This window comes from Lucilia cuprina, chromosome 5 (genome assembly GCF_022045245.1).
Source record: "Lucilia cuprina isolate Lc7/37 chromosome 5, ASM2204524v1, whole genome shotgun sequence".
Lineage (NCBI taxonomy): Eukaryota > Metazoa > Arthropoda > Insecta > Diptera > Calliphoridae > Lucilia > Lucilia cuprina.
In genome coordinates this window covers 21,079,993-21,102,075 of record NC_060953.1, presented here as the reverse complement: position 1 = coordinate 21,102,075, position 22,083 = coordinate 21,079,993, and the positions used below count along the sequence as shown (strand labels likewise).

General features: G+C 28.3%; 1 protein-coding gene across 1 annotated transcript in view; it reads right to left on the bottom strand.

Moving 5' to 3' along the window:
* LOC111679057 (transcription factor AP-2-epsilon) overlaps window positions 1-19,109 on the bottom strand; it is a 148,711-nt gene extending 129,602 nt beyond the window's left edge. Inside the window, exons 1-2 of the mRNA XM_046952688.1 lie at window positions 18,805-19,109; window positions 18,677-18,724 (exon numbers count right to left, since the gene is read on the bottom strand). Of these exons, the coding sequence (XP_046808644.1) occupies window positions 18,677-18,715 (39 nt within the window). The 5' untranslated portion in view covers window positions 18,716-18,724; window positions 18,805-19,109. The remainder of the gene's footprint in view (window positions 1-18,676; window positions 18,725-18,804) is intronic.
* Window positions 19,110-22,083: the final 2,974 nt, after the last annotated feature.

Below are 22,083 nucleotides of genomic sequence, written 5' to 3'. Positions count from 1 at the left end.
TGAGTATCCGTTTGTGAAAGCATATTTTGTAAATTTTTAGTAAGTGAACATACATTCAATCAAATTTAATTAAATGCATTCGACGACTATTGGAGTGTTCAATATTTAAGTAACTAAATATTTTAATATGTTTCAAATTAAGTAAAATAATTATATGTCAAAATTTTCAGACAGAAAAGTTTTCTCAAACTTTAATGATTTCTGAAAGATGCGTTTTAAATTCCTATTGAGTTCAAAATAAGACATATCTAGTTTTCCTAAAATTTTGAGAAAAGGTTTCCTTAAAACTATGCATCAAAATTTACTTTGGAATTTCATATAAGCGATTATTTTAAGACCAAATTCTCTGTATGAAAAAAATTAAGATTGGTCAATATTTAGTAGGGATGTAACGAATACTTGCTCTTGAATATGCTAATGTTCCCTTACTTTTTTACATTCGCATTCGCTTTTGCATTCGCTAAATTTTAACGAATGTTTTAGCGCATACTATTTCTAAGAAAACTTTGGTTATGTATGTATCATCATCAAAATATATCACCGTCTTACAACGAGAGAAAAAATCGTTAGACATGAACAGGATGATATACGACAGAAGCTATACATTTAATAGAAAAACATTGTTAAAGGACTTCAAAGAAATACATTTTTCTAAAAATATTTTAAAACTTGTACCCAAAAGTAAAAAATCATTTTTTCATTTTAACTAAAAGTTAGAAATAACTTTAAATTAATTTCACTGAGTGTGTGTGGAAGACTTAAACTACTCGCAGTGTTCTTTTTGTGAAATTATATCTGTTATAATGCCAACAATCGCTAATAATGTATTTATACGTAGCATGCATAAAATTTTAATCCAAATATCCCGTTATTCACTTTACCAGAACATTAGATAAGGCTTATTACCAAAACAAAAAATATTTTTCGCTCTATTAGATGTATAATCATTAATACTCAAATATACATATTTTTATAACTACACAACTTCATATTCAAGCATAGTGATTCTGTAATAATAAAAAATAACGTTTGGTGTATAATTGATGTTAAAAACCCTGCAAAACATTCCCCTAAACACTGTCTTTCATTGTGTATGTATGTATATATGACAAAGAAATTCGACGAGTTTTGCATGAATTAGTAACGAGTATTTAATATTATTAAAAACATTTTATTTAATAGCGACAGTATTGTATGTATGATAGCCCTTCTTCGATTCCCACGAATCGAATATCATGACTACTCAGTATTTGGATCACCTTTAGCTTCTGTTAATTCAAATCGAAATATTTTGAGAATAAGTATATACATTAGACTGACTGACAAAAAATGCTGCTTGAGTTACCCCCATCAAAATATTCGCTGTTATGTAATATGATGTTACCCAAAATATTTTCGGTTAAGTGTTGTCCATATATTTTTCCCAGCTTCTAATAATCTTTGCTATGTTTTAAAATGGTTCCCAAAATATTTGAAGCTTAGCGATGACCGTTCGTGAGCTGAACCAAATTAGAAAAGGTATGTTTGAATTATTTTTTGTTTTGGTTTTCAACAAAATATCCAATAAACAGAGCAAGTTAAATAGAGAGGGGTAACAAAAACACGTTTTTGCATTCCATACAGAGTGAGTCTAAATAAAAAAATGTATACATATGCCATTTATAATTTGTTTAAAATGCAATTTTGGTAACTTAGAAAAACAAATTCAAAATATCATATAATACAATATGAAAAAGGATATTACTTATAGGAACATTTAATGAAATCCAATTTTCTTGTGCAAACTAGCTAATGTCCTCGATATATACGGGCCTAACAACACCAAGAAATAGTATGGTAATAAATCTTAGAAGTTTTCGTCAGAAAGTTCAGTCTATATGATGATACCACTGATAATGGAATGAAGCTGATATATTTCTCGGCTACAGGGAACATGGTAATATTATTTTATCCTATGGAGGGACTCCACACCGAACAAAATATTCCAAAAATATGGGATGAGACCCACGAGAAACATATCGATTTAGTGCCTGTATATGGAATACCGGCAAAACATTTATTCCTTTGTTGAATGTCACTGAGCGAAACAAAATACTTTGTTAAAATTGGAAGTGATCATCTATTAACCAGAGGAACTCTGTCAGTATTGAGATAAAAAGTTGGTTCTTGCTGTCAAATAGAAGCTACTTTCGAGTTGATAAACAGCGATTTCGTTGGCACTGATATGTTGGTCGAATGAAAATGAACGCTCCAGCCAGAAAGGCGATATACGAACATGTTCATTGAAAAAACGATAGAAAACAAAAAAACTCCTGTATAAGAATCAAGATACGAAAGCAGCGAATACCCGATGAAGACTTTTTGATATTTTCATTTTTGAAATTTTAAGAGTCGATAATAATCAAATTTGTCTATAAAAATTTTTTGTTAGTCTTCGAAATGTACGATGGGATATTAAGTTATAACGTTTATATAGTTTCACATGTAAGCACGTATGTATGTATTACAATATACGTATACTCTTTTGGGAATTCAAGTGCTCAGTATCAAAAAGAGACTGCAGAAGTATTGTCTTTCCTTTACTTTAGTAAAATTACATTATTAACTTCATTTGAACACTTCATAGAACTTACATACATAGATTATACCAAAAATAGTTATATAGTCAAATTGCGTAAGCAATGTATTAAGTTATTATGTAAAAATAAATAAATGAATTAATACATTTGCTGTTTAAACTCAGCAAGACAACATTTAATGATTGAATAATTGTCATGCGTTTATTATCATTAATGATTTATTTAAATATGAATGTGGCGCACGTAAAACCACAGGGTCGCACATATATTTTGGCACGTTTTTTATAATAAAATTGTTCTTCAGTTTTGAATATTTGGTATTTTTATACCTTCACCTTCGTGGTAAGGGTACTTATATACATAAGTTCGTCATTTCATTTGTAATTTCTATTTTAATTTTGCAATTATATAAGGAATTTACCGAATCGTTTACTTTTGTTGAAAACCCTAGATATCTTCGAGATCCAAAGGAAATGTATGATAAGTTAGCTAACAAAAACCAGGAAAAAACTTTCTGTTATTATCCAGATCTTATATGGGAAGAACAATTTCCGGAATCTTTTTCGTCTTAACCCCACCCTCCAGATATTGAGCTGAAATTTGAGCTCGATTAAAAGACGTTAACACCTGCCAAATTTTTGGACAAAAAGCTAACATATGAAGCTATAACTCCAGTGCGGTATATAACAGAAACAAGCTTAGTACCTCAAAACAATGCTAAATTATACTTCATTTATATAATGTACATAATTCTTGTAACTTTAAGTAAAACGTAGTTACAACCGATTTGGCTTTAAAAACGTGACCTTGCGGTAGGAACACACTTCGTATATTTCGATATTATGTAATAAATGTTGCTAGTTGGTAAATATTTTACATATTTCTATTAAGAATCATAATGTACAAAGATTTAGTATTTGAAATAGATGTAAAACACAAAAATAGCTTAAAAATTTTAAAAGTTATAAAAAAGTCCATTAACTTGTCTCAGAGCACTTGAATATAAAATGTGGAAAAAAATAACTTATTTTGGAAAATATTCTAATAAAACTATTTTATTACATAAAACATATCTATATTTACTCGAATATAACTTTTTGTCCTTAAAAGATATCGTTAACCTGTTTTCAGCTATGACAAAAAATTTCAGTTTTCTTAAATCTTTGTTAAAGAAATTTTTGAAATATCAACGGGGGATTTTTGTAATATTTTACAATATATGTCCCAATTTTTTTCTGTAACACATAAAAAAAATTATTTCTCGGATAACATAAAATGTGCCCCTAAAGTTATATATAAATCGGGAAATTAAAAGGCGTAAACTTTGGAGGTCAAAAGTCAAATTTTGCAATATATTATTTATTTGTATTTTATGTAATAAAATAGTTTTATTAGAATATTTTCTAAAATAAGTTAAATTTTTTTCCACATTTCCTAATCAAGTGCTCTGAGACGCGTTAATGGCCCTAGGAATTTTTTATAACCATCACATGTTTTAACCAATTTTATTGTTAAACATCTTTTTAAAATACTAAATCTAAAATTTCGGCTATATCAGTATCTGGAAAGGGGTTAAGACTAACAAGATTTCAACATCGACTTTTGCGGTCACTCTAATATACATATATACAATATGAACATTAGGGTCATAACTTTTATTTTTACTAAAATTTTAATGAATAATATTCAATGTAAGATAGTGTAACGCTAATAAAGTTTTATTTACTACATCTTCCTTAGCATTTAAATCATTATTTTAATACGATGATGACATTGGGGCCAATACTTCACGCTCACTTACAAATAAATAGTTAAAAAGCTCTGGCTGCACATGTTGTTTTTTTATTAATAACAAGTAAGAGTTCTATATTTGGCTGTGTCGAATCTTATATTTCCTTTACCACGATGTGTTAAAAAACAGTCAGTACGAATTATATTATAAAAATCAAAACATAGCAGTTGTAAAACGCAGAAAGTACTTTTGTGTTTTAGATCTAATTTTATAAAAAACTCAAAAAGTGCTCTTTAAAGAAGGAAACATTGCCAAACAGTCTCCTTTTATATGTCACTAGCATAATCTGGGTGCTTCGCTACCCTAACTTAAATACATACAAAATTTTGTTTACTTTTATAGAAAATTAAAATTAAATTAACATTTTTTAATGTTTCAGTTTTATACTTTCAATATCACGTTATTAAATTCGCATTCAGTAAGAAGCTTGTATTTTTAGTTTTATTCATTTACCTTTCACATTATGAAAAATTTTGAAAGTAGTATTTGAAAAAAGTACTATGAAATATCTCTAATAGATTATCATTTCATCAAAGAAGATAAGAGTAGAAAACTACCAAATAGTTCCCACTTACAGAATATTATTCAGTCAAGACCATGTATGTCAAAATTAATGTTCCTAGGTTCAATATTTTAGAAAATTAAAAAAAGTACCATTTATGAGATAAAAAGTACTAAAAAGATCTCTCTTAAAGAATCTTATTCTTAGACCATGTATGTCAAAATTAATGTTCCTAGGTTCAATATTTTAGAAAATTAAAAAAAGTACCATTTATGAGATAAAAAGTACTAAAAAGATCTCTCTTAAAGAATCTTATTCCATGAGTACGTGTATGTTTAATAATCATGTATTTTAAATTAATATTAAAGAACAAACAATATCATTTGAAGAATGAAGAAGTACCAAAAGTGGAATAAATTTTGGAAAGTACTAATAAAGAATACAATTTTTCCCCTTTTCGCGAGAATTAAGTTTACAAAATTTAAATCTATACATCACAGATAAAACTCAAACGATTCAAATCTGCATTCATTTGTTCCAGAAAAATAGTGCTTTCAAAAAGTACAAAACAATTTACTCGAATTTGGTCCTATATAAAACTTAGTACTCAAATTCCAAAATAATATTCCAAGAGCTTATTTTGTGTAAGTAAATAAACTACTTTTTCAAATTTTAAAAACATTGGCTCAATGAGTTTGAATAAAGTTAAACCTCCAGTTTTTTTCCTTTTTGGTACTTTTTTCATCAGTGAAATAGCAAAAATTTACTACAATAAATATTACAGAATTATTCCATTATTTAATAGGAACAATTCAATAAACCGAAAAAGTTTTCTTAATGTGCTAAAAAAAAGTACCATCAATATAATTTTCTCCCATTTACACCCAAAAAGGACTGAATTTTAAAAAAAGTACGAAACGGGTGTCTCATAATTTTGTGAGATATATCCAAAATATTTATAAAAATTTTATTATGTTAATTAGTTCAAAAGTTATAAGGGGCTAAAAAAGGTACCAAAATCAGATTTGTTACACATTTTACCCCTTAAAAGTACGAATTTCAAAAAAGTACCAGACACCCATCTGCTCATTTTAAGAGTAGATATAGTTGTATTTAAAATTTTTCTTGTATCACTAATATTGTGTAAGATAATTAAGAAACCCTGTTTTATCCGTTTTTTCCCCGTTTTACCCGTAAATGTGAAATTTTCCAAAAATCCTCCCTTAGTGGATCTACATAACCAAAAACACATCTACTGTCAAAATTTCAGGATTCTAGGTTCAACCGTTTGGGCTGTGCGATGATGAATCAGTCAGTCAGTAACGCTACTCTTTTATATATATAAGAATATAGATTACTTACTCCTGGCTCTACATATTTATTTTTCAATTTTATAAAAAATTGTAAAACAAAAGATTACCAGAAAGTCTTTTATGTTTATAGGCCCAATATTATAAACAATTCAGAAAGTACCAAAACGTTACAAGTTCTTACATAATCAGGGCTCTTCATGATTAATTTAATGTTTCTAGGTTAAACACTATACAAAATTCAAAACATACCTTTTAAAGAACGAAAAAATTTCCTTGTATGGGTTCTTACTTAATCATTGCTCTACATAATTTATTTCATGTTTGCAAGTTCAATATTATAAAAATTTCAAAAAGTGCCTTTGAAAAACGAAAAAAGTACCAAAAATATAATTTACTCCTGGTTTTTCATGGTTTCTACCCAATATCGACATAAGTCTTTATTCGTAATGTTGTTCTTGTTCTGTATTGTTTTAATAAACAAACAACTACAATAACAAAATTTACCGTATGATTATTTGTATTGTTGTGGATTATTATTTCTAAATTGTTGATGAAATTTGCAGAGTTTTACCGTATGATTATTTGTATTGTTGTTGTTTATTATTTCTAAATTGTTAATGAAATTTTCAGAGTTTGTCTCGGTTTTTAACTCATATCTCTCTTATTTGTTAACAAATTTCTGATTTTAAATAGGAAATTAATCGAAAGCATATCTAACAAAATTTTTGAAGATTTGGATCCCGAAGAAATTTGTGGTCTTCTGAAAATTGATTTCAACAAGCAATAAGAAGACGGGCGTGACTTAATTGACTCCGCTATCTGTAAGGACGCGGAATATATATACTTTATAGGGTCGAAAAATTATATTATAGAAATTATACTTCTAACGTAGGGTATAGAAAGAATCAGTGAGAATACGTACCAGGGACTTCGGTTTGTTAGTCAAATGTTCTGCTTAGGTATTTTATTGTCAAATAATAACCTTCACATACAAATTTGATTTCTTTTGTTTCTGTAAAACGCAATTCTAGACTTGTAATCAAATAAAATGACAAAGCTGCAAATAAATTACTTCTATATGAGATTAAAATAAAGTCATTACCAGAGTACTATAAAGTAATACATACAGTAAAAAGTAGTAATTGAAAAGTATGTGGTTAGGTAAGTACAACTCATTACCGAGTTTTCGCTGTATAATATGTAATGTAAAAATGTTAAAATACTTATTTTTATCATTTAGTAAATTTAATATTTACACAAAACTTCATCGGCTTGGTGTCATTTAGTAGTTCGTTCTTCTTAAAAAAATTAATAAAAAAAATTACTTTCTTTTGTAAAAATTACTCTATTATGTATTTAAAATTTATAAAATTGTATGTTATCGTTAACTTTGCTTTGTACTTCAACAAAAAACAAACAATCGAGAGATTTGAATTTGTTAACGTTCGCTTATAATGCGTATATTTACTGTGTCTTTTTTAATTTACTTCTTTTTCAAATGTAATCAACTGGTATGGATTTGTCACCCTCATTGTGTGGTGTTTGATGTATTATTCGGTTCATTTGACCGACAGGTCTTGACAAATAAAATACTTTGTCAAAGACAAATAATGCACACTAACAAACATACATCCACACTTTGAACACGTCAACAAAGAAGAGGGCAAAACACAGAACCCCTTGTTTAAGCAAAGGATAATATAATCACATACATACACACTCAAATAGATGTAGTGTAAAATAAGGAGCGCGCAATAAAAACAAATATTCAACCAACTGTCATTGAGTGAGACCACAAATTCATTGTGGGCACATGACAACTTGCGGTTTTTCATTTGAGTTGTGGAATCAATTAGAACAGCCTCGCATCGTCAATTGCAGATTATCAGTTCCTTAAGATCAAAAGAACATTATAACTTCTGCCAAATAACAAAACATTCACTGTCGAAATTAACAAATTATATGTGTATATTTAAAAACTATGTATTTTTAACAAACAAAATGTACAAGAAATAACCAACATAGACAGGTTATTACGGCACATATTCGAAGCATTATGCATCATTCAACATTATTTCATTTACTGAAATTGATTAAAATTTAAGCATTTTTCAATTTTCGATATGAAAATCTTATTATTCCGCACGGTTTGTAACGCAAATGAATATTTCTAAAACGATTTAACAACTTATGATACAAGTAAGAATTCTTACTCTTTAAAGAGTATCCACTAAAAAATATTAGACTAAAAATTATGTTTTTTTGTTTCATTTTGCTCAAACATATGCACCCTTATCGTGTTTTTTGTGCATGAAATGAATTCTCTAAATTTCGTGCAAAAATCTCTTTAATATTGGTACGAGATGCACAATGGGGCTATTTCGAAAAACATATATATGTATGTGTAATTTCTAAACATTTGTTAACAAATAGATCAAATTCACTGGATATGTTCATTATTATCCTAAGCAGTATGGTATTGAAAATTAGAAAAATTGGTTCTCACCGGGAAAAGTTATGAATCAAAATTTAAAACAACCTCGAAAAAATAAGCATTTTTTACACATTCTGATGTAATTTTTTCGAAAACTACGCAAGATAATTCCATGAAAATCACCACAAATTCGTTTCTACAGAAGAGCCTGTTCCCTGCTGGACCTGCCAGCATCGGTCCACAATTTCATATACCTCCCATACAAGAGTACATATTCCCGGAAAATGGGTTTTTTGTTAATAACTTCCGACGCAATGTCAATATCTTCACAAAATTTTACAAATTAAAATCCTATATCAATAGAATTCATTCAGAGGAAAATTTTTTTGGATGGGTTTATAATTGGACATAGGTCCCCACCTGAAAATCACTTAAACGCACATAATTCCTTACTAAATTAAGATATCCATATAAAATTTGGTACAAGTATTTCTCAAATACATATAAATATTACAGTGAAAGGTTTTTTCTATCGGTCCATAATTGGTCATGGCTCCCATACAAGGTCCCTTCCCGCAAATCACTTAAACGCGCATAACTCATTACTTAATACTTTGGCACAAGTATTGCCAAAAAAGTATTAATATGAAAGTTTTTTTCCGATCGGTCCATAATTGGTCATAGCTCCCATACAAAGTCCCCTACCAAAAATAACTTAAATGCACATAACACATTACCAAATTAAGATATTCATATAAAGTTTAGTAAAAGTGCTGCACATATGCAAAAAAAAAATATTACTGTAAAATTTTTTTCCGATCGGTCCTTAATTAGTCATAGCTCCCATACAATGTACCCTCCCGTAATCACTAAAACGCGCATAACTCATTACTAAACTAAGATATCCATATAAAATTTGGTACAAGTATTGCATACATGCACAGAAATATTACTGAGAATTTTTTCCGATCAGTCCATAACTGGTCACAGCTTCCATACAAGGTTCCCTTCCGAAAATCACTTAAACGTACATAACTCATTAAAAAATATTTATATCCATACAAATTGATCTTATATATGTACCTACATGAATTAAACTATAAAATTGTTTTACGATCGGTCCATATTTCGTCATTGCTCTCATACTAGGTCCCCTCCAGAAAATCACTTTAATTCACAATATTCAATACCAAATAGTGATATAGATACAGAATTTTAAAACTTCTATCTTTATATACATAATTGGATAAAGCTCCCATACAAAGTCCTTTTGCGAAAATCTCTTAAAAGCACATTACTCATTACCAAATAAAGCTATTGAAAATTTTTTTCACGATCGGTTCATTACATGGGTGCGGTCAGTGCAAAACAAGGTTCCCTTCCGAAAATAACTTAAACACATATTAAGTACTTGTTACTAAATTTCGATACAAAATTCGACTGAAATATATATTTTATGTACAGAAATTTAGTTTAAAGAATCTTTTACGATCGGTCTATAATTGATCATATCTCCTATACTAGGTCCAGCCCCTAAAAACGCTTTAATCTATTTAACTAGCTATAAAAATGTAAAGAAAAAGGCGTTTGTAATGTTCAATAAATTGTATTGTAATAGATTTAAATCTTGGGATTTTTCTATTTAAGACATGAAAAAACTCATTTTTACAAATACATGATAAATTAGAAATGTATAAATATAAAAGTAGCCATAGACCCACCAAAGTATATATATTCTGGGTCCTCATTATATTTTAACACGATCTAGCCATGTCTGTCCGCCTGTCTGTAAAAAGCACGATAGAGTCCGAATGGAAAAGGGCTAAAGGGTTGAAATTTCACATAAATATTTCTTATAGGTAAGGTTTGATTGGTATTGAAAATGGGCAATATCGGTCCGTGTTTCGGATAGCCTCCATACAAGTGGCACCTAGAAAAGAAGCTTTAACAGTCATAACTTGTTTGAAATACGAATATAGCGTTGAAATTCGACATAAGTAAGTATTTTATGATCCAAAATCACTATGCAAAATTTTATGAGGATTGGTCCATAATTGTCCCTACCCCCCGTATAAGGTCTCATCCAGAAAATTACTTTAACGGTCATTAATGGCTTAAAAATACGAGTGTAGCGATGAAATTCGACACAAATAAATTTAATACGAACCAAATTCTGTCTGGGCTAGGGTCCCATGAGACCCTATAATTATAAAGTTCACGAGGGTCATCAAGGCTAGTATGGAACTTAGTTTAGCAGCTTTTTGTCGAGAAACGAGTATATTAAACATAATTATGAACTTAAAAGTCCTATGGCGGGTACAGTTGTATGGGGGCGAGGTGAAATAATTTAACCATTTTCAATAGGCTTCGTCTACGATATAATGTGCCAAACTTCATTAAATTATCTTCAAAATTGCTAAATCGACTTAGAAATTGATTCTGAGCCGACTGGTATACTTTAAGGTGGGTATAGGAACAATATTATTGAGCGTTACAAACATCAGCACAAACCTATTAACCTTCCCCACTAAAGTGGTGTAGGGTATAAAATGTAAGAGAATAATTCTCATTCGCATACGCGAGTTATTCTCTTTGGGTTTTGTGAGTGTGTAAATTTCCTCACCCCCCGTGGATCTGCTCTTGCTCGTCGGCCATATATAAAAAAAGCTTGAGTTCCCTACCAGCGACTGAAAAAAATGATCTCAGTACAATATGTAAAAAAATTATCTGCAATTTGTTAAAATCTCTATAATAATAAACCAAAAATATTCTAAAAATAAATTAAATTATTTTATTTTAACATTTCCACAGAAAAGTATACCATGACATCTTTTTGTTAATTTTTGCTGCACTAATGCAAAGAGCCAGAATGTCTGTCAAACACATTTTTAAATTTCAATACGAAAATGTACAACTTTTCTTTTTTCAGTTTTAATTAAAATGAAATGTCAAAAAAAATTTTTTTTTTTTCGTTTGTAAAATATAACTTATTTTCGGGGTTTTAAATGGATTAAACGTGTCGCAATAATAATAACTATTAAGTTTAAGTGAAACTATTAAGTGCTAATATTCTCGAAGAAATTGAAGTTTTGTGAGTGTTTTTAGTTCTCACAAGTTTGTTTTATTCTCTTAGAGCTCGTCTGTGTTAAGAGAATACAAATTTTTCAGTTTTGCCTATATGTCGTCGTTCGGTTAATCGATTAATTTTTGACGATTAATCGTTCAAATAAATGGAAATTGTCAAATTTCAAATAACAAATAAACCGAATAATTTCTATCAATTAACCGATTGAGAAAAACTCACTATTAAGCAGTAAAATTACTATGTATTTTCTACAAAATTTAATATTTTTATAATAAATTTCCTTTTTTCCTTATTTTCTTAATTTCTTAATCAATTTTCTATAATAAAGAAAATTTATTTGATGATTTTTGAAAAGAAATCATGGAAGTAATTATATCGCTTTTAGTTTTACAACCAGTTTTTTTGGGAACATTGTTGTGTTCTTAAGTATTTCTAATAAGTTTTCAGCAACAGTTATAGTTAAACTAGTGTTTAATAAAACGTATGAATTCTAGAACTCGTTGAAAATCCTAAAAACAGTAATGTCTTTATATAGAAAATGATTTCACATAAACAGGAATAATTTCTAGTATTTGATAAAAAATAAAAATAAACAAAGAATTAAAGTGAAAGAAGTAAAAATAATATTTTTGTTTATAAACCGTGCAAAAGTTATTTTCAAAGATAAAAAATCTGTGGACCATTAGTATTAACTGTACTCAGTTTTTCATAATTAGCTCCTGTAAAAGGACTTTAAAGTTTAAAAGACATCCAATTTCAAATGATGGAATTCCAAATTTATATTAAAAAGTTGGTATTAACATTAATTTCAAATGAATCTGAGTTCATCTGCTTCGAAATAATATAATTTATTTCAAATTTTCAAGATCATCAAGAAAGAATTGGAAATCTTAAAGAAAATTTGTCACAAAAAAGTAGTTAAAAGTTTTTGAGTCGAAAATCAAACCTATTTAAATTTAATTTCTTTTTCGTTTTTTTTTCTCTAAGTGAGACAGGTAAATAATATAAATAGAATGTACAGATTACCAGCTTTCATTTGATACCAATAGTTTGTAGTCCTTTAAACTTTGAAATCCTTTTATAAGGACATAAAAATCGGAGTACGCAATTCTATACGTGAAATCTATTTTCACATCCTTATCAACTTTTCCATGTGTGAATGCTTTTTTCAAAATTGTTACAGTATATAAAGAAAATTATTGTTAGAAGCAATATTAACATCTAGTTTCCTTTTATTCGAATAACCAAATAATTTTTAATTATTCGATTATTAACCGGCTACCGTAAAACCTCAAATAATTATTTGTCGAATAAACCGAATAAGACAAAAACCCGAATAATTGAATACCCTAATATACACCATGGCTTAAAGACTAAAAGTCATCAGAAATAAATTTTGGATCCTTAATCGCCAACCACTACGTGGAGAAATCAAATGTTATAATAATATTTTTTTCATCTTTAGTAACATTTTCTTTTAATAGTTTTATTTTTTAAACGTCTTGTCTAGCCGGGCAAAATTACGTACATCAATACCCAATACATATAATGCATACCCAGGTGTGTGAAGTGTATGAAACAGGATATAAAAAACTTAAAATCAAAATCCAGTTTAGTATATAGACCTAAACTGTCAATTTATTTTAATAGAATTTATAAGTTTGTAACAGCACATTACATTACGTAAATTTTCTCAAGTGCAACCTTCGAATTGAGAAATATTAATATTCTAAATAATGTCCCTTATATGCAATTTATTCAATAAGGTGGTTATGATATTTCAGCTGACAATTAAAAGAAAAAACACAGAAATTCAATAAATGATCTTTTTGAGAAATGTATGGTAAATAAAGTGATTTTCAGATAGAGGCTAATTATTGTATTATCAGACTTGTTTGAGTACATTTCTGTCAAACTAGTAAAACAAAAGAAAAATTTAAAATATTTTCAAAAATATAAAACTAAATGAACGAAATTCAAGTAAATAAATATTCAAGCCAAAAAAAACAAGTACGAAAGTATAGTCGGGCATGAACGACCATATGATACCCTATACCAGTTATGAAAAATATGGACCGATAAAGTTTTGTGAAAATATTTATATAAAATTTATTTCTGCTGATATTTGTGTTTATAAGTTAATTTTGGAAAATTAAGTAATTTTCTGAAGGGGACTTTGTATGGGAGCTAGGGTCAAATGAAGCCCGACCTTTATTGAATTTGGCAAGGTCATCAAGGCTTGTATAAAACTTAGTTGTGCCGCTTTTTATCGATATACATTTATATTTAACATAATCATGAGCTCAGAAGCCCTTTTCGGGGGTTTCTATTGTATGGGGGCTAGATGAAATAATGAACCGATTTTATTAATTTTCAATAGGCTTCGTCCTTGGGTCAAAGGAAAAAAACGTGTGTGCCAAATTTCGACCCAGAAAACGATTCTAAGCCGATTGGTATACTTTAAGGAGGATGTATGTTACAAACATCAGCACAAACCCAATATACCCTCCCCACTAAAGTGGTGTAGGGTATAAATAGTAAAAGAGAAAAATATTTTATATTTAAAAGCTTCATATATTTTACAATTTTTTGTGTACAAAAACAGAAAACTTTAAAAAATAGTAACAAATGTTAAAACTAGTAAACAATTGTTTGTAAATGAACAGACATTAGAAGGATCTTATTTACTCCGCGCTCTACATAATTTTATTTTTCTAAATTCCATAATATAGAAAATTTGAAAAGAACCTATTGAAGTTACCAAATATTTTTGCATATTATTAGTTTGCAAATGAATCATTTGCATTAGTAGCAATATGATTCATATATGGACAAAACGTTTTTGTGTCGAATCTTATCAAAATAGCTTAAGTAATCAATTAAATATGTGTGTTAATGTGATTATCGAAAGTGGACCTTATATGGGTGCTATGACCATAGATGGGCACTTTGCAGTACCAGTAAAAATGCAGTAAAAATAAGTTTTTACTGTTTACTGAAAAAATTTTCAGTATTCAGTAAAGTTTTACTGGTTACTGAAACATTTTTCAGTATTCAGTAAATTTTGCTGATTACTGCAAAAAATTGCATTAAATTTACTGCAAAAAAAATGCAGTATTTTACTGATTACTGAAAATGTGTTTACAGTATTCCTTACAATCTAATAATTTTCTGAAAATTCTATTTTCAACATATTTTTGAATATTATACATTTTATATTATACATATTATCACAAGTAGCTATAGTGAGATTAATTTTACCTTTTGGGATTGTAAATCTTTTCAAAATACAAGAACTTTGCTATATATAAATTTATATAAGAGGTCAAATATTATATAATTTTGTCGGCAAATAAAAACTTATTAGAATCATTTATTATATTTTATATTAGATTATTAATAGAAATATAGTAAAAGAGATCAGTATGATAATAGTTGTATGAGAATTTAAGTTAAATATAATATTTTTTTTACTAATAATGCATTTTGGTTGAAAATTTTACTGATTACTGAAAAAAAATCAGTATTCAGTAAAATTTTTCAGTTTTTCAGTAAACAGTAAAAATTTACTGAATACTGAAAAAATTTTCAGTAACCAGTAAAGATATACTGAATACTGAAATTTTTTTCAGTATTCAGTAAAAATTTACTGATTTACTGTAATGCAGTAAAATTATACTGCAGTGTGCCCATTTATTAAAGAACACACGAAAAAATATTTAATGGACCGATCCGGTAAAAAATTGGTAGTATGGTTTACATATTCACAAACCATATTTGTGTTAAATTTCATCTTGATAACTTAATAATTAATAATTAGGAACTCCAAAACCCAGCATATGTTTTGTACCGTGATGGTACAAAACATATGCTTTATTTTTATATTTTGTTTACAAGAGAGATTTTTTATTTATTTTCATTATAATTTTATAAATTTGTTATTTATGTATATAAGTCAAATACAATTTGGAAAAATGCGGTTTTTTGCCCTGGTCCATAATTATAAAGTTTTATTAATTTCTCTTGTTTTATAATAATTATGTATTTGGAAATTTGTATTCTAATAATTATAATCATTGTTTGTTTAGTCCTGGGCCCAAAAAAAATAATTATTTTGGGTCCCTGTATATACGTTCTTCATTCAAATAAACATAAAGTTATTTGTCGTACGAATAATGTTTAAAATAAATGTATTTACACGCAGAGAAAAATAAAGTTGTAGTACCATGTTCTAAGAGCATCAATTTATGGTTAAAATTATGATTGTACTATAAATATATTATGGTTATTGTTACAATTTATGATTAAAATAGAGTAAAATATATTTCATCATAATATTTTGTATTTGCCATGATAAAATTATAGTTTCTAAAATGTAAAAAAAGTATGACATGACAAGACACAATTCGCAAATTTCAATTTGCTTCAAACAAATTTAACTACATTATTCTACACAAAATAAAATACCTATACTTACTTATAATGCTATAAACCGAATGAGAATTATTTCATATCGTTTTATTGTTGCATTAAAGAACACACGAAAAAATATTCTGTGTGAGGTTTGTGGCTAAAGTTGTTTTGTTGTTGTAACAACATAACATATAATGGTTATTTTAAAGTTTACATTATTGTAAATAACATGTTCTTATTGTTACCATTATTTAGTTGTTGAAAAAATAATTATGTTTCAGTGAATCATATTTATATTTATAATTGCCATGTAATTGAAAATTATAAAATATTGTTTAATTAAAATAATAATTATACAATAATAATTACATATTTTTGATAATAATATATTGTTACGTTGAACATACTATTACTATAACTATAACCATGCGAACCATGTTTTTTCTCCACGTGTAAAATCAAAAATTGTAGTAAATTTTGTTTCGCTGACCTCACTCCAGAATAATCATAAACATTTACTAAAACTATAAAAAGCAAACAAAAACATTTTTTAAATAAATTTATGCGCAGTTTTAACGTTATTAATTTTAATATTCAACAATAAATAATTTTTTTGACTACAGCATTTTCAATAAGAATTCAGAAAAGTTCAATTCTTATACCGAAACCCAAAATTAAAACAAGCAAAACTGCGTTAACAGTTTTTATTTCCTTGTTAAAAGACTTTAAAATTCCAAAGAACACATTTTAAAAAATATGAAATAATAATATTGAAAGCCTAAATAGATATTAAAGGACAAAAATTTTAAAAGACATTTTATAAAATAAAATGTTTTATTTATTGAAAAGTGTTTATTTATGAAAGTATTCTACAAAAGTTCAAAATATAATTGGAGATCTTTTTTAAACTTACTTATTTGATGATTCGTATTGACTAAAATGGACCTGACATATTTGCGTTACGAAATTCTCGGGAATGTTTTCTATACCCACCAACAAAAAGGATCGGGGTATATTGCTTTTGCCATTCCGTTTGTAACACATCGCAATATTGGTGTAACACCCGTAAGTATATATATTCTGGATCCTTATTGGATTCTATTATGATCTAGCCAAGTCCGTCCGTCTGTCTGTTGAAAACAAAATCAAAAAAGAAAACTCATATTGTCATTGTCATTCCGTTTGTTGAACGTTGAAATATTGGTGTAACACACAAAAGAGTATACATATTCTTATTAGAATCAAAGACTATCTAGCCATGTCCGTCCGTCTTTCTGTTGCAAACACGATAGAATCCAATGTCGACGCTTCATTTTGTAAGGATAGGATCAAAATTTAAGATTTAAGAAAAATACAAATTTTAGTAGTGAGAAGGTAATGTGAGTGTAAAAAATTTGAAGACGAAATATTATCCAATATATTTTGTTTTGAGTATTAAATGTCTATTTTTATAAGCCTACGCATAAATATATTTATTAAACAAGTAGGAAAGTATAGTCGGGCATGGCCGACCATATGATACCCTACACCATGAGTATATTTTTACAATTTTTACTTTTATAAAATTTTTATTTTTTGTAAAGAAACTTTTATGTTGAATATTACCATAATTCAAAAATATTTAAGCCATTTATTGATAAAAAACTAAAATTTCTAAATGAGGCTTTATATACGTCAAATATGGGCCGATCCTCGGTAAATTTGGGAAAAGGATATATTTCTAAATAACAGTTAGTTTTGTTGAGTTTCATTGCGATACAAATGGTTACAAGTCAATTTTAGACGTTTAAGTCATTTTTGAAGGGGGGTTTGTATGGGGGCGAGTGTCAAATATAGGCCGATCCTTACGAAAATCTGCAGTATCGTTTATACTTATATAAAACTTATTTGTGCGAAGTTTTAAAGAGATAGCGGAATATTTGGCGTAATTATAGCATAAAAAGTTCAAATCGGGAGGTACGGTTGTATGGGGGCTAGGTAAAATATTGGACCGATTTCAACCATTTTCAATAGGCTTCGTCCCTGTGCCAAAACATGCTTGTTCCAAATTTCATCAAATTATCTTGAAAATTGCGGCCTGTACCTTGCGCACAAGGTTTACATGGACAGCCAGCCAGCCGGACAGACGGACGGACGGATGGACGGACGGACGGATGGACGGACGGATGGACGGACGGACATGTCTTAATCGACTCAAAAAATGATTCTGAATCGATCGGTATACTTTAAGGTGGGTACTGGACCAATATTTTTGTATGTTACAAACATCAGCACAAACGTATAATACCCTCCCCACTATAGTGGAGTAGGGTATAAACAGTATCCGAAACAGGCATCCATCAAACTTTAACACAAATGCAAATTTCGGCGGAATCCACACAATCACTATAAAATTACCAATTTTTATATTTTAAAACAATTCATATACTTCTCACTTCTATATTGTAATAAAAATATCCGTCGGAAATATTTTTAGCAAGAATTCCAATTTTAATTTATGTACAACTTGTTTCACTATGTATGTACTTTGAATTGTTAAATGTAATAATTCAAATTACCTGCCATGCGTTGGCATCTAAGGTGGCCAGGAATGACATGTCAAATTCCTGCAATAATCACACAAATATGTGTAAAAAATGTAAAACAGTTTTATTGATTCTAATCGTGCTGTACAACAATGACTCACCTTTCTTCGAAAATTACTTGCGAAATCCAGAGTGAAATTAGAAAAATTTTAAAATAAAAACACTAATCTACACAAACAAACAAAAATAATTCTTTGTTTATATTAAACAAGAACTTATTATTATTTTTAAATGGAGTCAATAGCGTTGGACACAATTAACTTGTAGTTGAAAATAACAAAATAAGAGTTTATTTCCGTATCCTTTTGTGTTTTGTCTATAGTGTTTTGTTGTTCCTTTTTGTTGTAATGCAAAGGAACTCACTTTATTTGCACAACATATTGTTTTTATAATAATATTTGGAGAAAACTTCCGTATTTCTTTGCGGTTTAATTCAAGAAATTTTAGCAAACTTACGCGTTAAGAGTTTCGGTGCGAATGCAACCAGGACCCAGCCTTTGGCTATGTACAACCTGGGGGTGTACCCTTCTCAGCATCTGCTGAAATTTTTAGTTTTTTGTGTGCGTACAGACTCCATCACCTAAGATACATACATACCCATTATTAAAAACGATATACTCCTCACCCACAGATACACATACCTACGTACAAATAAATCTAGTGTATTCTTCAAATGTATTAGTGCTTGGGTCGTCTGGGTGGCAGGGAAGGAGTGGGAGTAAAGTGGTAGGAAGATAAAATACGATGTTGGTGATGATTTTATGTTACGTACATACATACATATGTACATATATTCCATACGTGTATATATGAGTATATTAACATAGAATCAGATGGAAAAAGGGGGACAATAATGCCTTGGTGCGTCGGTTATTTAATCTTCCGCATACCTATAGTTGTGACCCGAGGAGAATCGGTGCTTGTTGGGAATATTTGCTTTGGCCGAAGCAATTTTATATATGCAAACAAGCATATACACTCATACATATGTATGTATATATGTATCTCAGTAACTCCGTACTTACATGAGTATGTAGGATATACATGCACATGCATATGCATGTATGTCTGTACATTTTATATTTAATTCTACTCGCTTGTCGTCCAAGCAGATATAAACATTCGCAATGTTGAAACAAGAATGAATTCAGCATCAGTAGCAGCAATAAACAGAAACATCAGTATAATACAAATGGCGAATGTCTGCTACGTTGTTTTGTTGCAACATAGCCACCTTGATTCAATATCTGTAACATCTAAATATGTACAATAAGTAAACATACATAATATAATAAGAGCACGTACATACATACATACATATATTTATTTGTACATATATAATTTGAATAATAAAATACATATCTATGAAAGAATTTTTTGTAATTATGTATACTGTATTTGGTCCGTTACTTACTGCCTTAAAGACATTTAAGAACACCCCTCCCTTCCAAATACAGATTTTTAATTTTTTTCATACACATGCATATTTTTAACGCACACAAATACTTACATACATAATTATATCACCGCAACGGTTTCCAAATTCGTACACACAGAAAAAAGATCGATTGGAAATCGGTTACCATGATAAATATTTAGTTAAATTAACTAAAATTGTATCGCTGTTATTAAAAATCTGTAAAATTAACTAATTAATGAATATTTACGGTGAATTTGTTCTATTTATTTAGCTAAGTTTTTACGCGTGTTTTAAACAGACAGACAGACTTACATATCTAAATTTACATTTATTTGCATAAAACCCTCTATGGCAAAATTGTCGATCCTTATTAAATTTTACAAAGAGATTTAAGTTCCTAAATAACATTTTTGTGCCGAATTTCACCACTATATATACACACAGAAAAAAGATCGATTGGAAATCGGTGATAAATATTTAGTTAAATTAACTAAAATTGTATCGCTGTTATTAAAAATCTGTAAAATTAACTAATTTTCTATATTACTTACTAAAAAACCACAATTATAATGGAATTGCGGTTTCAACAATTTTCATATCAATAATTTGAACTGAATTGTATCGGTTATTAATTTTTTTATGAATTCAGTCAATGAAGCCGACTTTTATTTAGAATTAAAACGTAAGAACATCAAATATAAGTCGCTGCAACCGAAAAATAGTAGAAAGTAAAAAATATTGAGCACTGCAATCAATTATCAATTGAAAAAAATATTTAAAATTTAATTACGGTTAAAGGAACTAAATTCGATGTTCGTAACCGATTAAGAGGTAATAATAGTTGACGTATACAAAAATAAATAAAACAAAATGAATTTATAATTAAAAAAAATCGAAAAACGTTTGAGGATTACTTTATGTGAAAAAATCAGATTAAAAAGATAATGTTTAATATATGTTATATCTTATAATCTATTTTGTGTTATTTTTCCAGTAGTGTTAATAATTTTGCAGTTGCGGAAAGGCGTGAAAGGTAGTACCTTATAGACATGTTGGACAGGATGAAGAACAAAATCCCTGGCACATAAACATTGCGTTTACCACCAAATTATCAAGACTAAAGGGCAAAAGTAGTATTTTTATTAAAATAAGTTTTGTACGTTTATATAAATTTTTATATTTTGTAAATATTTTAAATAAAATTAAATATATTTTAAAATACACAAAATCCACAAATTGGTTTTCAATAAATAATATTTCAGTTGCAAATACCAATAATTTCAATCCACATTACCGAATAATAAACAAAAATAGTTGTGTACACAATATATTCAGTAATAGTAACGCAATTTTTCAATAATTACAATCGAATTTTGGTATAGTTGTGAGAACCGGCTGAATTCGATTGGAAACAAATTCGGTTATAATAACGAATCTGTTTTCTCTGTGTATATATGTATCTCGGATTCATTGTTCTTTAGTGGTCTTCTTAGTAGTCCGAATTTAAATATATTTTAAATAGTTCTTAATAATGTCATGTTTTGATCAATTAATTTGAGATCAAATATTTTTATTAAAGGAAATTCCATTTTATATATGTATGTATATAACTTAATATTCCAAATCATAAAAGCATATGTATGACAGAACTTAAAATAAGTGATTTTTACTAATATTTAAAAAAAAATAGAGACTTTGCAGTCAAATGTAATTGAAATTGTGCTTCTCGAAATTCGATAAAAGCGAAGTGAAACCTGTCTAATATACATATCTATATTTTTTATAAAATCACTCCACCCACTCTACTCAGTGTTATAATAAAGCTACAAAAGTACTACATGTACATATTTACATACATACATGTATGTATATAAAAATGTTGTATATGGATGTATGTATGCTGCTGGATAGTCTATTGCTAGTATATACTTTTGTTTGGCTCAAGAGTATAATGCTCTTG